This window comes from Pistacia vera, unplaced genomic scaffold, assembly GCF_008641045.1.
Source record: "Pistacia vera cultivar Batoury unplaced genomic scaffold, PisVer_v2 Contig544, whole genome shotgun sequence".
NCBI lineage: Eukaryota > Viridiplantae > Streptophyta > Magnoliopsida > Sapindales > Anacardiaceae > Pistacia > Pistacia vera.
The window spans coordinates 45738-63138 of NW_022196384.1; the positions used below are offsets into that span (position 1 = coordinate 45738).

The 17401-nt window shown below is 32.6% G+C and overlaps 2 protein-coding genes and 1 pseudogene across 2 annotated transcripts; all 3 read left to right on the plus strand.

The window, feature by feature from the left end:
• The first annotated feature begins 2842 nt into the window (after window positions 1–2842).
• Window positions 2843–5373, plus strand: LOC116107639 (auxin efflux carrier component 5-like). The gene is made up of 5 exons (XM_031393931.1): window positions 2843–3589; window positions 3713–3798; window positions 3940–4097; window positions 4672–4748; window positions 5186–5373. Exons 1-5 carry the CDS (start codon window positions 2925–2927, stop codon window positions 5256–5258), a joined length of 1059 nt encoding a protein of 352 aa, XP_031249791.1. The 5' UTR covers window positions 2843–2924; the 3' UTR covers window positions 5259–5373.
• Window positions 5374–8388: 3015 nt separating this feature from the next.
• Window positions 8389–10047, plus strand: LOC116107636 (annotated as a pseudogene).
• Window positions 10048–14140: 4093 nt separating this feature from the next.
• LOC116107630 (auxin efflux carrier component 5-like) lies at window positions 14141–17000 on the plus strand. Its single transcript, XM_031393922.1, has 5 exons — window positions 14141–14887; window positions 15012–15097; window positions 15362–15519; window positions 16319–16395; window positions 16833–17000. Exons 1-5 carry the CDS (start codon window positions 14223–14225, stop codon window positions 16903–16905), a joined length of 1059 nt encoding a protein of 352 aa, XP_031249782.1. The 5' UTR covers window positions 14141–14222; the 3' UTR covers window positions 16906–17000.
• The last annotated feature ends 401 nt before the right edge of the window (window positions 17001–17401 follow it).

Here is a 17401-nt window from a genome sequence, read left to right on the forward strand (position 1 = left end):
CATTCGATTACCTACCAGGCGAAGGTAATTTAGAGGACTTTTGTATATTATAAATGGGGCAGGATGAATAATCCCACATATTTCACACAAATTATGACTTTAATGTTTTAGCTTTGGATTTAGGAATTTTGAGTTGGGATTTCATATAATATAACCCATTTAATATATGTTGGAAAGGACATAATTTATATGTGATTTCAATCATTAATTATAAAAAAGAAACTTCTAAGGTTATTGAACCTTTCAATGACCATTGGATAAATAATAAAATAAATGTATGATATGTGGTGTTAAATAAGTAAAGCAAGTCTACATCGTGCACAAAAATTAGACATGTCAAGTGGTTCATTGCGCGTGCACGACTTTCTTTTCTATAAGCTTTGTTCCATTATCATTTTGCGGGGTATCATTTATAGCTTGAAAATTGTAGATGATAAAAAAAAAAACCAAAACTAGAAGCATCAATGAAAAAGATGGTTTATATATATTACATTCATGTCCCTTTCATAATAGTTAGTTGAAATAGATTTGTTGAGTAACCCATTTGACACAAAAGACTAAGAATATTAATTTTTATTGTTTAAATTGATCTCTTATGTGATACATGAATCTGATTTTTAAGTTATAATAAATCCAAAGAGAGATTGGATCATAAATCCAATTTTTAAGGTCTAATTGTTCCGGTGCGAGACCAACTTGAGATTGCAATTAGAATGATTGGTTGATTGACTTTATACTAATTCTCAATCGGGGCTCGGGTAAATGCCCCTGGTCACGAGCTGCTTTCAGTGAGATTTGAACCCTTGACATTACATGTAAAGTTCGCCCACTAAGAATTCAGTTAATAGTTGGACCACAACTCGTGGTTTAACCTAAAAGCTTAAAGTGATAAGACTCCAACATTTTTTTTTTTTTAATGATTGGAATGTTCGAGCTACTTTGAGCGTATCTCAACTAATCTTCGAGACTCATTGAACACTTTACAAATCTAATATTCTAAGGTAAACCACAAATATGATAGGTGATCCCAATGTGGTATGATCCCATAAACTCAATGGAGGGAGCAAATTGACTCCAACATGAAGGGAGCAAATTGACTCAAGATTGGGATATTGGTGATTGATGGAGTGAGTTGATAAATCGAGAAATGAGTTATCTGTGGTGGTTGATTTGTGAATAATAATAAGAGACATGTGAGGACACAATATTAATGTTCAAGTAATTGCTAAACGATTTTAGTGATTATTTCTGTAATTAAATGTTTTTATAAAATATTCCCATGTGTATTGCAATTTAATAAAACAAATATATATTTTTCTTTTTTCTTTTATTTATTAAGAAACAACTCAATATCATCCTTAGACTAACCAAGAAAAAGTATATATTTTGGGATATAAAATTGATTGCTTCAATTTGTAGAATGTCCTGCTTCACCCTATTATTTATTTATTATATAATGATATAGGAGAAGCACATTCTAATATCAATTAGGGGTTGTTTGGATCGGGGGTAAATAAGATAACATGAGTAATCTTCGTTTATTTTGCAAGATTCTTGTGTTTAGTTTGCAAGTAATAAAATATTACAGGAATCTTTTATTGTAAATAGTGTTTACTATTGGTAATGTGGGGGATACTCTTATTACCTTGCTAGGGGATGCTATTAAAACATTATCGGGGTAATATGATTTTTCTATCCATTTTGCCCTTAATTAAAAACCATTTTAGACTCAATTGCCCTCAAATGTCTACCAAATAACAATTACCCAGACCCCCTATATTTGAGAAATTAGCCAAAACATCCCAGCTACTAAAAAGTTTAAAAGTTAAAAAAATACTCCCAACCACCCAAGACCATCACCGGTTGTGACTAACCACCGACGTCAGTTGTCATAATGGTGCACGACCACCCTCAAATGGCATGGCCAGATTTGTGACCGTTTCACGACCACATCTTTGGCCGTGAAATGGCCATAGATTTGGTCGTTTTCCAGCCATGGATTTGTGATTCATGGCTATTTTCGATTTTTCCGACACACGACCAGCCATATATAGTCAGACGTGCGCCATTCTGTCGACTATCGACGACGGCCGATGGTGGTGCTGGCTATCGATAGTGGCTTGGGGTGGGTGGGGGTGATTTTGCTACAAATTAAAGTTTTATATAGCTGGGGTGTTTTAGCAAAATTTCAAATATAGGGGGTTAAAAGGAAAAATTCAAAAAATAATAATAAAAAATATTATTATATTAATATTTAAAAAGGAGGGCAATTTAGTAATCTATATAACATACCCACCTATTTATCCTCCAAACCAAATATATTATTCACCAATTTATTCTAACCAATCAAACACATTTTCTAAACATTCTCAATAATTTTCAGGGTGATCTTTCTTTCTATTAATTTAATACACCCATATAATAAAGCATTATTGATGCAAACGTCTCCTCAGTGAATACCTTTGACTTTCTAACTATTATTTTATTTTTAAATTTTTCTTTATGATTTTTTGATCAATTTTTAAGCAATCTCTCTTGATTTTTAATATAAGAAACTTCCTTTTAACCCAATTAAGAATTAAATAAATAAATTTTACCCTAATTCTTGTAAAATATAAATCAATTGGTGCATATGTAGTGGTTCATTGCGCGCGCATGAATTTCTTTTCTATAAGCTTTGTTCCATTATCATTATGCGGGATATCATTTATAGCTTGAAAATTATTTGATTATCAAAAGAATTTCATTATCATTATACCTAGGGCTTGAACACAGCTTCACCCCTGGTTGCATATATAAATATGCATACTCTATAGTTCATATTTTGTCAAGCACTATACAATTGTACAAAAACTTAGACAAATCAAGCAAACACTTTCATTGTTAATTAATTTCAAGGAGGTGTATTTGCAAAGTTTTTCAAAATGATAGGATGGGAAGATATATACAAAGTGGTGGTAGCCATGGCTCCCCTCTATGTTGCATTAATTTTAGGGTATGGCTCAGTGAAGTGGTGGCACATCTTCACACGTGAGCAGTGCGACGCCATAAACCGTTTGGTTAGTTTCTTCACGATGCCCTTGTTCACTGTCGAGTTCACAGCTCACATCGATCCATTCCAAATGAATTATCTCTTCATCGGAGCAGACGCAATCTCGAAGCTTATAATCGTCGTGGTGCTCGCCTTCTGGGCAAAGTGTAGCAGCAAAGGGAGCTATTGCTGGTCCATCACGAGCTTCTCTTTGTGCACTTTGACGAATGCTCTCGTCGTCGGGGTGCCTTTGCTGAAGGCTATGTATGGCCAAATGGCTGTCGATCTTGTGGTGCAAGCCTCGGTTATTCAAGCCATCATTTGGCTGACATTTTTGCTGTTTGTTTTGGAGTTTCGGAGGACATACACAGGAACTTTCACTGCTTCAAATTCAAGAGTCGAGGATGCTGAGGAAGATGTGGAGGGAAGTTCAAGTGATGAGACAAGTAGCTGGCCATCTTTTTGGTTCTTAATGAAGGTTGTGTGGCTGAAACTAGCCATGAATCCTAATTCCTATGCCTGTATTGTTGGCATTGCTTGGGCTTTTGTAGCCAACAGGTGAGCAAATTAATATTTGGTTTTTTGTTGAAACTTTTCTGATGTGACTGGAAATTCTCAGGTCAGTACAGACGACGTGTTTTTCTCTAAATCGGAACATCTGATTTATGTAACTCTTTTTAGGTGGCACTTTGAGATGCCAAGCATCATGGAAGGATCTATTCTTATCATGTCTAGAGCTGCAACAGGCACTGCCATGTTTAGTATGGGTGAGATTCTTGATTTGTCTCATAAACTCAAATATTAAAAGAAAATTATATATAACGCTGAAAGTCTTAAATTTTAATTTCTTTTGTTATGGAAAATATTAAATATTAATGGGAATATTTTGGATACATATATATTTGCAGGGATCTTCATGGCTTTGCAAGAAAAGTTGATAGTTTGCGGGCCTAGCTTGACTGTATTTGGAATGGTTTTAAGGTTCATAGCTGGACCAGCAGCCATGGCTATTGGTGCTATTGCTATGGGTTTGCATGGTGATGTTTTACGCGTTGCTATTATTCAGGTAATTTATTTTATATAAATTATTATTATACCATAAGAAAATAACTACAATACAGGTATTAGTAAAAGCTATCGATTCTAAAACTATTCTTTTATTTATTTTTTAAATATAATATTTTAATCTAGTATATATAAATATATCATTGAATTAATATCGTAATATGAGCCTTTTTAAAATCATCATACCTAAAGATGTCAAATGAGTCAATATAAACATTAATTTACATGTATATTTTGTACATACACTATGCTAATGTTGTGCTACTTTAATAAAAATTATTATTTCACATGTAATATATTCAACCATATAATTTAATATTATATGAACCAATTTGACTGATTTGACACCTCTAATATTTTCTATTTAAAAGCCATAAACTTGAAAATAACAACAAACAGTTGTAAAAACATATTTGTGGGATCTTATGTCACTTATTTTAATACTTAATGAATTTGCTTTAAGACTTAATTAGAGACAACACAATGGACATTACGTTGGCACATGCAATTGTTTAATTAATTAAAAATATATGTGGTCGATTATTAATTATATGTATATATTTATGTTGTTGCAGGCTGCACTGCCACAATCCATTACATCCTTCATCTATGCTAATGAATATGGACTCCATGCAGATGTGCTTAGCACTGCGTAAGTTAATGCTTTATTTATTAATTTACTTATCGAAACATTTTCATCAAACAAAAACGTTTTTTATTTATTTCCCTTGAGATTTGACCTACTTATAAATATACAGGATTAAATAAGAGATATATCAAAATCAACATATATATTTCTCGTATAATTTTAATTTTTTTTTGTTGATTTAATGCGGCTTATCATTTTATACTCATCTAGCTAATAAATCTTAATATCTTACGATCACAATATATTTATTTATATTATTAAAAAATAATAGTATGTAAGATCGATTTATTTATACAAATGACATAATATGTTCGTTTTAATTAAATTTACGATGATTTTTAAAATATATTCATATGTAATTTTATCGATATTCTATAGCATAAAATTAATGCAACCTTTTGAGGTATGAAAATTTTATCTTTTATACACTTTTTTTGCAGGGTAATCTTTGGCATGATAGCATCACTTCCAATTTTGATTGCATATTATGCAATTCTGGAGTTTGTACATTAATCCTTCAATCAGAATTTTGAAGAAAATTAAGAAGGGTCGACAGAAAATAATATGCTGCCTTGGCCCTCTCAGTATATCTCTTAAAAAAAAAAAACTAGTGGAAATTATTCAAAGCCAAATAGAGATTTCTGCTATTCGCTGTATAAATCTTGATCACAAATTGATCTAGAAATTAGTTACAGTTTTATATTTCTCTCGGACAATTTTTTTCCCTTTTGTTTTATGCTATACTTCATCGTGTAACTTCAAATTTAATCACCCTAATTGATACCAAGTCATTATCGTATTAATTAATAAATTTTTAACTTAAACGATACTATAATTCTTCTCTCATAATAAGTAATATACTCTATATATATATACACCATTATTTGAATGGGAAAAAGTCTGTTTACTCTTTAAGTTTATTACTAAATCAAAATCTGAATTGATGCCTCTACTTCTTATACATTAATCTCATTCTTGTCCCTCTAATAGAAATTATAATTTACTGTGCCCTAAAATTTATTTTATTTGTTTCTACAAAATGGGATTATTGATGAGTTAATTTTATGATATATTTTGTTTGGCATATTGACATTGATGATGGATGGTGGCTGTGATGGAATCAAAACTAAATGCAGAATATATGCTAGTAAAGAATTAACTGGTATCAAATAATCAAGTCAAAATTTACATAAACAAGCCTAAGCAATTTAATTTTCATAAAATGATAGAACAAAAGATGGTGATGGAGAAGATTACTAAAAGGGACAAACATGACTTTCTAATTGGGTGAGGAGTTAGGCCCAAAAACCAACTAAATGTTATTAAAGCCAACCCCATTTGAACTGAGTGATTGACTAGCGGTGGGCTGCAAACTACCTCCATTCATAGGCAGGTGGACCATGTGAGCTTGACTATGAGGAGGAGTGTTAGAGTCCTACATCGATCAGACACGTTCAAGCCTACTAGTTTATAAGAGGGAGTAATCCTCCCATTCAACAATGTTTTATTGGGTGAGGAGTTAAGCTTACCTCAAATTCTATCATGATATCAGAGCTCAGATTCAGTTGAGTTGAGTACTTGACTAACAGATGAGTGAAAAGTTAAAACCGACAACTACCTCCAATAACAGGCATGACCCAACATATAAACTTGACTGTAAGAAAGAGTGTTAGGGCTCCACACCGATTAGGTGCGTTTCACTGGACCCCACCTAAATCTCTCTTTCTTTCTTTGACTTGCCTTGCTTACCTAATCTTAAAAGAAAATAAAGAAGAAAAAAAACTCTAGAAAATTACAATCTCGCCCCTTCCCCTCCCCCTCGCCCCCAACTAACGAACAACTAATAATCTTTTCAATTTCACTCCTCCATCAAAATCAACGAACAACTAATAATCTTTTCAATTTCACTCCTCCATCAAAATCAAATATATAAAATGAGATTTCACGTTGTTGTGTGCCAGATCTAAGCAAGTCTTGAAGAAGAAGAAGAAGAAGACTCTAGCCAGAGATCTCCATCTCTCTCTCTTCGCCTCTGTTGCTTCACGAGGAAGCTGAGTGTATCTTGTGGTGGTTGATTTGTGAATAATAATAAGAACATGTGAGGACACAATATTAATGTTCAAGTATTGCTAAAACGATTTTAGTGATTATTTCTGTATTAAATGTTTTTATAAAATATTCCCATGTGTATTGCAATTTAATAAAACAAATATATTTTTTCTTTTTTCTTTTATTTATTAAGAAACAACTCAATTCATCCTTAGACTAACCAAAAAAGTATATTTTTGGGATATAAAATTGATTGCTTCAATTTGTAGAATGTCCTGCTTCACCCTATATTTTATTTATTATATAATGATATAGGAAACCATTCTAATATCATTAGGGGTTGTTTGGATCGGGGGTAAATAAATAACAGAGTATCTTCGTTTATTTTGCAAGATTCTTGTGTTTATTTTTGCATAATAAAATATTACAGGAATCTTTATTTGTAAATAGTGTTTACTATGGTAATGTGGGGATACTCTTATTACCTTGTAGGGGATGCTATTAAAACATTATCGGGGTAATATGATTTTTCTATCCATTTTGCCCTTAATTAAAAACATTTTAGACCATTGCCCTCAAGTCTACCAAATAACAATTACCCAGCCCCCTATATTTGAGAAATTAGCCAAAACATCCCAGCTACTAAAAAGTTAAAAGTTAAAAAAATACTCCCAACCACCCAAGACCATCACCGTTTGTGACTAACCACCGACGTCAGTGCATAATGGTGCACGACCACCCTCAAATGGCATGGCCAGATTTGTGACCGTTTCACGACCACATCTTGGCCGTGAAATGGCCATAGATTTGGTCGTTTTCCAGCCATGGATTTGTGATTCATGGCTATTTTCGCTTTTTCCGACACACGACCAGCCATATATAGTAGACGTGCGCCATTCTGTCGACTATCGCGACGGCGATGGTGGTGCTGGCTACGATAGTGGCTTGGGTGGTGGGTTATTTTGCTACAAATTAAAGTTTTATATAGTGGGTGTTTTAGCAAAATTTCAATTAGGGGGTTAAAAGAAAAATTCAAAAAAATAATAAAAAATCTTATTATATTAATATTTAAAAAGGAGGCAATTTAGTAATCTATATAACATACCCACCTATTTATCCTCCAAACCAAAATATTATTCACCAATTTTTTTCTAACAATCAAACATTTTCTAAACATTCTCAATAATTTTCAGTGATCTTTCTTTCTATTAATTTAATACACCCATATAATAAGCATTATTGATGCAAACGTCTCCTCAGTGAATACCTTTGACTTTCTAACTATTATTTTATTTTTAAATTTTTCTTTATATTTTTTGATCAATTTTTAAGCAATCTCTCTTGATTTTTAATATAAGAACTCCTTTTAACCCAATTAGAATTAAATAAATAAATTTTACCCTAATTCTTGTAAAATATAAATCAATTGGTGCATATGTAGTGGTTCATTGCGCGCGCATGAATTTCTTTTCTATAAGCTTTGTTCCTTATCATTAGGCGGGATATCTTATAGCTTGAAAATTATTGATTCAAAAGAATTCATTATCATTATACCTAGGGCTTGAACACAGTCACCCCTGGTTGCATATATAATATGCATCTCTCTAATTCATATTTTGTCAGCACTATACTTGTACAAAAACTTAGACAAATCAAGCAAACACTTTCATTGTTATTAATTTCAAGGAGGTGTATTTGCAAAGTTTTTCAAAATGTAGGATGGGAAGATATATACAAGTGGTGGTAGCCATGGCTCCCCTCTATGTTGCATTAATTTTAGGGTATGGCTCAGTGAAGTGGTGGCACATCTTCACCGTGAGCAGTGCGACGCCATAAACCGTTTGGTTAGTTTCTTCACGATGCCCTTGTTCACTGTCGAGTTCACGCTCACATCGTCCATTCCAAATGAATTATCTCTTCATCGGAGCAGACGCAATCTCGAAGCTTATAATCGTCGTGGTGCTCGCCTTCTGGGCAAGTGTAGCAGCAAGGGAGCTATTGCTGGTCCATCACGAGCTCTCTTTGTGCACTTTGACGAATTCCTCGTCGTCGGGGGTGCCTTTGCTGAAGGCTATGTTGCCAAATGGCTGTCGATCTTGTGGTGCAGCTCGGTTATTCAAGCCATCATTTGGCTGACATTTTTGCTGTTTGTTTTGGAGTTTCGGAGGACATACACAGGAACTTTCACTGCTTCAATTCAGAGTCGAGGATGCTGAGGAGATGTGGAGGGAAGTTCAAGTGATGAACAAGTAGCTGGCCATCTTTTTGGTTCTTATGAAGGTTGTGTGGCTGAAACTAGCCATGAATCCTAATTCCTATGCCTGTATTGTTGGCATTGCTTGGGCTTTTGTAGCCAACAGGTGAGAAATTAATATTTGGTTTTTTGTTGAAACTTTTCTGATGTGACTGTAATTCTCAGGTCAGTACGAAGACGTGTTTTTCTCAAATCGGAACATCTGATTTATGTAACTCTTTTAGGTGGCACTTTGAATGCCAAGCATCATGGAAGGATCTATTCTTATCATGTCTAGAGCTGCAACAGGCACTGCCATGTTTGTATGGGTAGATTCTTGACTTGTCTCCTAAACTCAATATTAAAAGAAAATTATCCTCCCTATATAGAAGATTCGTTAATAAGAATAATCTTATTTCCTATTTTGCAATGATAATATCTATTTCTTATTTTACAATGAGAATAATCTTATTTCCTATTTTCACTTCAACAATAACCCTGAAAGTCTTAAATTTTATTTTCTTTTGTTATGGAAAATATTAAATATTAATGGGAATATTTTGGATACAATATATTTGCAGGGATCTTCATGGCTTTGCAAGAAAAGTTGATAGTTTGCGGGCCTAGCTTGACTGTATTTGGAATGGTTTTAAGGTTCATAGCGGGACCAGCAGCCATGATTGGTGCTATTGCTATGGGTTTGCATGGTGATGTTTTACGTGTTGCTATTATTCAGGTAATTTATTTTATATAAATTATTATTATACCATAAGAAAATAACTACAATACAGGTTTAGTAAAAGCTATCGATTCTAAAACTATTCTTTTATTTATTTTTAAATATAAATTTTAATCGTATTATAAATATATCTGAATTAATATCGTAATATGACCTTTTAAAATCATCATACCTAAAGGTGTCAAATTATTGGCTGGTTTATTTATTTACTACGTTATTTATGATTTGTACTTGGAATTTGTTTGCATTTGAAGTTTGAAGTGGGTAACATTAAATATTAAATTTGGATAAGAAAGGACAACATTTCCAAAAAAAAAAATTTGGCAACACCGACAACAAGAAAAATAGAACTATATATAAAACTAAAAGGACAAAAACATACAGTATAAAGGTTGTGGTTTAAAGTCCTGTGCATAAAGACAATATTTAATGCGGCCACAAGAAAATCTGTACATTGACTAGAGGGGACCAGGGGAATATGCTAAATAAAAATCGAGTAAACGACTTCTCCCCACCTAAAAAGTATCTTAATGGCCCTTTTCCACTACTTTTAAAATACAACTTTCTCACTTAAAATATAAATCTATTAGTAATTTTTGTTGTGAAGAAGAACAAGATAATCAAAAGCTAGTTAAAAGGAAAGACAAAATGGTTATATTGTTGTTTTGATCAGAGACCTTTTCAAACATGTTAAAGCCAAAAGTCATCCTTAGCCCAAATAGAAAAACGAGACCAAATGAGAAAGAGACCAGGCCCAATCCGGACGAGGTCCAATCTGGATTTGGCCCATCTGGTACGAGATATCGTTGGCCCAAACCATCCGAGCCCAAACCTCCTAATCTCAGTTTACTTCTTGAACTTATGAGTGAGTTCAAAGCCCACGGACATTCACATATCACTTTCCTATTCAAGATCATTTTCCTTTTCGAGATCACTTTCCTGTTCGAACGCTAGTAAGACAGCTCGCCACCACCCTAATTCCTCTAGGGTCCGTGTCAAAGTCGCACTAGGATTCCCTCTCACGCCAGGATAAAGGGATCAAAGGGCGTATCCCTTGAGGAAAGGGATTGCTACGAGAACTCACAAATCCACAAGGATTGGGAGACCAGACAGTCACATATAAACAGAGGTCAGCCCTCTCACAAGGTATATTACATTACACCTTCACACCCGGAGTTCCTACTTGAGAACTTCACATCAACGCCTTAGTCACAGTCCTCGATTAGACTTCTAGTAACCTCTCTACCCCCTAACCCTCACTAAATTAGCCTCTTTCAGCCTTGCTGACTTGAGCGTCAGAGTGCCTACGACAAACATCACCCTGGTGTTTTCCGTCGCTTAACGTTTGTTTCTCTACTTGTGCAGTTGCAGCGGATCGCTAGTGGCATCAACCTCACGGGATCAGACTCTCCTTCCGTACAAGTAGATTTTTACGTCTACAAAACCATAATCGCCAATTTAGACGGAAAAAAAAAAAAAAAAAAGTAACTCACCCATGGATAGCCCAACAGTAAAGGTGAACCAGAGGGTTGTGCATGACTTTAACTCACATTCCCACATTCGATTACCTGCTAGGTGAAGGTAATTTTGAGGACTTTTGTATATTATAAATGGGGCAGGATGAATAATCCCATATATTTCACACAAATTATGACTTTAATGTTTTAGCTTTGGATTTAGGAATTTTGAGTTGGGATTTCATATAACATTACCCATTTAATATATGTTGGAAAGGACATAATTTATATGTGATTTCAATCATTAATTATAAAAAAGAAACTCCTAAGGTTATTGAACCTATTAATGACCATTGGATAAATAATAAAATAAATGTATGATATGTGGTGTTAAATAAGTAAAGCAAGTCTACATCGTGCACAAAAATTAGACATGACTTTCTTTTTTATAAGCTTTGTTCCATTATCATTTTGCGGGGTATCATTTATAGCTTGAAAATTGTAGATAAAAAAAAAAAAAACCAAAACTAGAAGCATCAATGAAAAAGATGGTTTATATATATTACATTCATGTCCCTTTCATAATAGTTAGTTGAAATAGATTTGTTGAGTAACCCATTTGACACAAAAGACTAAGAATATTAATTTTTATTGTTTAAATTGATCTCTTATGTGATACATGAATCTGATTTTTAAGTTATAATAAATCCAAAGAGAGATTGGATCATAAATCCAATTTTTAAGGTCTAATTGTTCCGGTGCGAGACCAACTTGAGATTGTAATTAGAATGATGGGTTGATTGACTTTATACTAATTCTCAATCGGGACTCGGGTAAATGCCCCTGGTCACGAACTGCTTTCAGTGAGATTTGAACCTTGACATTACATGTAAAGTTCGCCCACTAAGAATTCAGTTACTAATTAGACCACAACTCGTGGTTTAACCTAAAAGCTTAAAGTGATAAGACTCCAACATTTTTTTTTTTTTAATGATTGGAATGTTCGAGCCAGTTTGGGCGTACCTCAACTAATCTTCGAGATCCATTGAATACTTTACAAGTCTAATATTCTAAGGTAAATTACAAATATAATAGGTGATCCCAATGTGGTATGATCTCTTAAACTCAATGGAGGGAGCAAATTGACTCCAACATGAAGGGAGCAAATTGACTCAAGATTGGGATACTGGTGATTGATGGAGTGAGTTGATAAATTGAGAAATGAGTTATCTGTGGTGGTTGATTTGTGAATAATAATAAGAGACATGTGAGGACACAATATTAATGTTCAAGTAATTGCTAAAAGATTTTAATGATTATTTCTGTAATTAAATGTTTTTATAAAATATTCCCATGTGTATTGCAATTTAATAAAACACATATATATTTTTCTTTTTTCTTTTATTTATTAAGAAACAACTCAATATCATCCTTAGACTAACCAAAAAAAAGTATATATTTTGGGATATAAAATTGATTGCTTCAATTTGTAGAATGTCCTGCTTCACCCTATTATTTATTTATTATATAATGATATAAGGAGAAGCATATTCTAATATCAATTAGGGGTCGTTTGGATCGGGGGTAAATAAATAACAGGAATAATCTTCGTTTATTTTGCAAGATTCTTGTGTTTAGTTTGCAAGTAATAAAATATTACGAGAATCTTTTATTGCAAATAGTGTTTACTATTGATAATGTGGGGGATAATCTTATTACCTTGTTAGGGAATGCTATTAAAACATTACCGGGGTAATATGATTTTTTTTACCCATTTTGCCCTTAATTAAAAACTATTTTGGACACAATTGCCCTCAAATGTCTACCAAATAACAATTACTCAGCCCCCCTATATTTGAGAAATTAGCCAAAACATCCCAGCTACTAAAAAGTTCAAAAGTTAAAAAGATACCTCCAACCACCCAAGACCACCACCGGTTGTGACTTACCACCGACGTCAGTCGCCGTAATGGTGCACAACCACCCTCAAATGGCATGGCTAGATTTGTGACCGTTTCACGACCACATCTTTGGCCGTGAAATGGCCATAGATTTAGTCGTTTTCCAGCCATGGATTTGTGATTCATGGTCATTTTCGGCTTTTTCGTCGCACAACCTGCCATATATAGTTAGAGGTGCGTCATTCTGTCTACTATCGACGGCAGTCGATGGTGGTGCTGGCTACCGGCAGTGGCTTGGGGTGAGTGGGGGTAATTTTGCTATAAATTAAAGTTTTATATAGTTTGGGTGTTTTAGCAAAATTTCAAATATAGGGGGTTAAAAAAATAATTCAAAAAATAATAATAAAAAATACTATTATATTAATATTTAAAAAGGGGGGCAATTTAGTAATCTATATAACATACCCACCTATTTATCCTCCAAACCAAACATATTATTCACCAATTTATTTTAACCAATCAAACAAATTTTCTAAAAATTCTCAATAATCTTCAAGGTGATCTTTCTTTCTATTAATTTAATATACCCATATAATAAAACATTATATGATGCAAACGCCTCCTTAGTGAATACCTTTGACTTTCTAACTATTATTTTATTTTTAAATTTTTCTTTATGATTTTTTGATCAATTTTTAAGCAATCTCTCTTGATTTATAATATAAGAAACTTCCTTTTAACCCAATTAAGAATTAAATAAATAAATTTTACCCTAATTCTTGTAAAATATAAATCAATTGGTACATATGTAGTGGTTCATTGCGCGCGCATGAATTTCTTTTCTATAAGCTTTGTTCCATTATCATTATGCGGGATATCATTTATAGCTTGAAAATTATTTGATTATCAAAAGAATTTCATTATCATTATACCTAGGGCTTGAACACAGCTTCACCCCTGGTTGCATATATAAATATGCATACTCTATAGTTCATATTTTGTCAAGCACTATACAATTGTACAAAAACTTAGACAAATAAAGCCAACCCTTTCATTGTTAATTAATTTCAAGGGGGTGTATTTGCAAAGTTTTTCAAAATGATAGGATGGGAAGATATATACAAAGTGGTGGTAGCCATGGCTCCCCTCTATGTTGCATTAATTTTAGGGTATGGCTCAGTGAAGTGGTGGCACATCTTCACACGTGAGCAGTGCGACGCCATAAACCGTTTGGTTAGTTTCTTCACGATGCCCTTGTTCACTGTCGAGTTCACAGCTCACATCGATCCATTCCAAATGAATTATCTCTTCATCGGAGCAGACGCAATCTCGAAGCTTATAATCGTCGTGGTGCTCGCCTTCTGGGCAAAGTGTAGCAGCAAAGGGAGCTATTGCTGGTCCATCACGAGCTTCTCTTTGTGCACTTTGACGAATGCTCTCGTCGTCGGGGTGCCTTTGCTGAAGGCTATGTATGGCCAAATGGCTGTCGATCTTGTGGTGCAAGCCTCGGTTATTCAAGCCATCATTTGGCTGACATTTTTGCTGTTTGTTTTGGAGTTTCGGAGGACATACACAGGAACTTTCACTGCTTCAAATTCAAGCGTCGAAGATGCTGAGAAAGATGTGGAGGGAAGTTCGAGTGATGAGACAAGTAGCAGACCATCTTTTTGGTTCTTAATGAAGGTTGTGTGGCTGAAACTAGCCATGAATCCTAATTCCTATGCCTGTATTGTTGGCATTGCTTGGGCTTTTGTAGCCAACAGGTGAGCAAATTAATATTTGGTTTTTTGTTAAAACTTTTCTGATGTGACTGTAAATTCTCAGGTCAGTACAGAAGACGTGTTTTTCTCTAAATCGGAACATCTGATTTATGTTAACTCTTTTTAGGTGGCACTTTGAGATGCCAAGCATCATGGAAGGATCTATTCTTATCATGTCTAGAGCTGCAACAGGCACTGCCATGTTTAGTATGGGTGAGATTCTTGACTTGTCTCCTAAACTCAAATATTAAAAGAAAAATATATACTAAACTAATATAGAAGATAATCTTTAATAAGAATAATCTTATTTTCTATTTTACAATAAGAATAATTCTATTTCCTATTTTACAATAAGAATAATCTTATTTCCTATTTTACACTTCAACAATAACCCTGAAAGTCTTAAATTTTATTTTCTTTTGTTATGGAAAATATTAAATATTAATGGGAATATTTTGGATACATATATATTTGCAGGGATCTTCATGGCTTTGCAAGAAAAGTTGATAGTTTGCGGGCCTAGCTTGACTATGTTTGGAATGGTTTTAAGGTTCATAGCTGGACCAGCAGCCATGGCTATTGGTGCTATTGCTATGGGTTTGCATGGTGATGTTTTACGTGTTGCTATTATTCAGGTAATTTATTTTATATAAATTATTATTATACCATAAGAAAATAACTACAATACAGGTATTAGTAAAAGCTATCGATTCTAAAACTATTCTTTTATTTATTTTTTAAATATAATATTTTAATCTAGTATATATAAATATATCATTGAATTAATATCGTAATATGACCCTTTTTAAAATCATCATACCTAAAGATGTCAAATGAGTCAACAGAAACATTAATTTACATGTATATTTTGTACATATACTGTACTAATGTTGTGCTACTTCAATAAAAATTATTATTTCACATGTAATATTCAACCATATATTATATGAACCAATTTGACTTATTTGACACTTCTAATATTTTCTATTTAAAAGCCATAAACTTGAAAATAAAAACAAATGGTTGTAGATCACATATTATATATATTATTTATACCTATCTAATAAAATGTATAAGTGAAACAGTTTGTTTATAAATTTTATATTTTATATATATTATAAACTTGACGTTTAATTTATAACTATTACGTTCTATAAGTTTTTCCAGCATACCATGATCTACTCCACGAAATTAAGGCATTTAATTGAAAAAGAAAATTAAGAAAACAATAGAATATATCAAGCCTAAAAACAGATTTGTGGGATCTTATGTCACTTATTTTAATACTTAATGAATTTGCTTTAAGACTTAATTAGAGACAACACAATGGACATTACGTTGGCACATGCAATTGTTTAATTAATTAAAAATATATGTGGTCGATTATTAATTATATATATATATGTTAATTAATTAATATTTATGTTGTTGCAGGCTGCACTGCCACAATCCATTACATCCTTCATCTATGCTAATGAATATGGACTCCATGCAGATGTGCTTAGCACTGCGTAAGTTAATGCTTTATTTATTTATTTAATTATCGAAACATTTTCATCAAACAAAAACTTTTTTTATTTATTTCCCTTGAGATTTGACCTACTTATAAATATACAGGATTAAATAAGAGATATAACAAAATCAATATATATTTCTTGTATAATTTTAAGAATTTTTTGCTGATTTAATGCGGCTTATCAGTTGTATACTCGTCTAGCTAGTAAATCTTAACATCTTATGATCACAATAGATTTATTTATATTATTAAAAAATAATAGTATGTATGATCGAATTATTTATATGAATGACGTAATATGTTTGTTATAATTAAATTTACGATGATTTTTAAAATATATTCATATGTAATTTTTTTCAATATTCTATAGCATAAAATTAATGCAACCTTTTGAGATATGGAAATTTTATCTTTTATATACTTTTTTTGCAGGGTGATCTTTGGCATGATAGCATCACTTCCAATTTTGATTGCATATTATGCAATTCTGGAGTTTGTACATTAATCCTTCAATCAGAATTTTGAAGAAAATTAAGAAGGGTCGACAGAAAATAATATGCTGCCTTGGCCCTCTCATTATAACTAAAAAAAAAAGAAAAAAAAACTAGTGGAAATTATTCAAAGCCAAATAGAGATTTCTGCTATTCGCTGTATAAATCTTGATCTCAAATTGATCTAGAAATTAGTTACAGATGATTGTTGCTAATCATCCAAGTGAAATTTTATATTTCTCTTGGACAATTTTTTTCTCTTTTGTTTTATGCTATACTTCATCGTGTAACTTCAAATTGAATCACCCTAATTGATACCAAGTCATTATCGTATTAATTAATAAATTTTTAACTTAAAAGATACTATAATTCTTCTCTCATAATAAGTAATATACTCTATCTTATATATATATATAGAGAGAGAGAGAGATAGTATTTAATGAAAATTATTAATAGAATATAACATTTGAGTAGTAAAATAATATTTTAAAAGTCCGTGGGTGAAAAGTG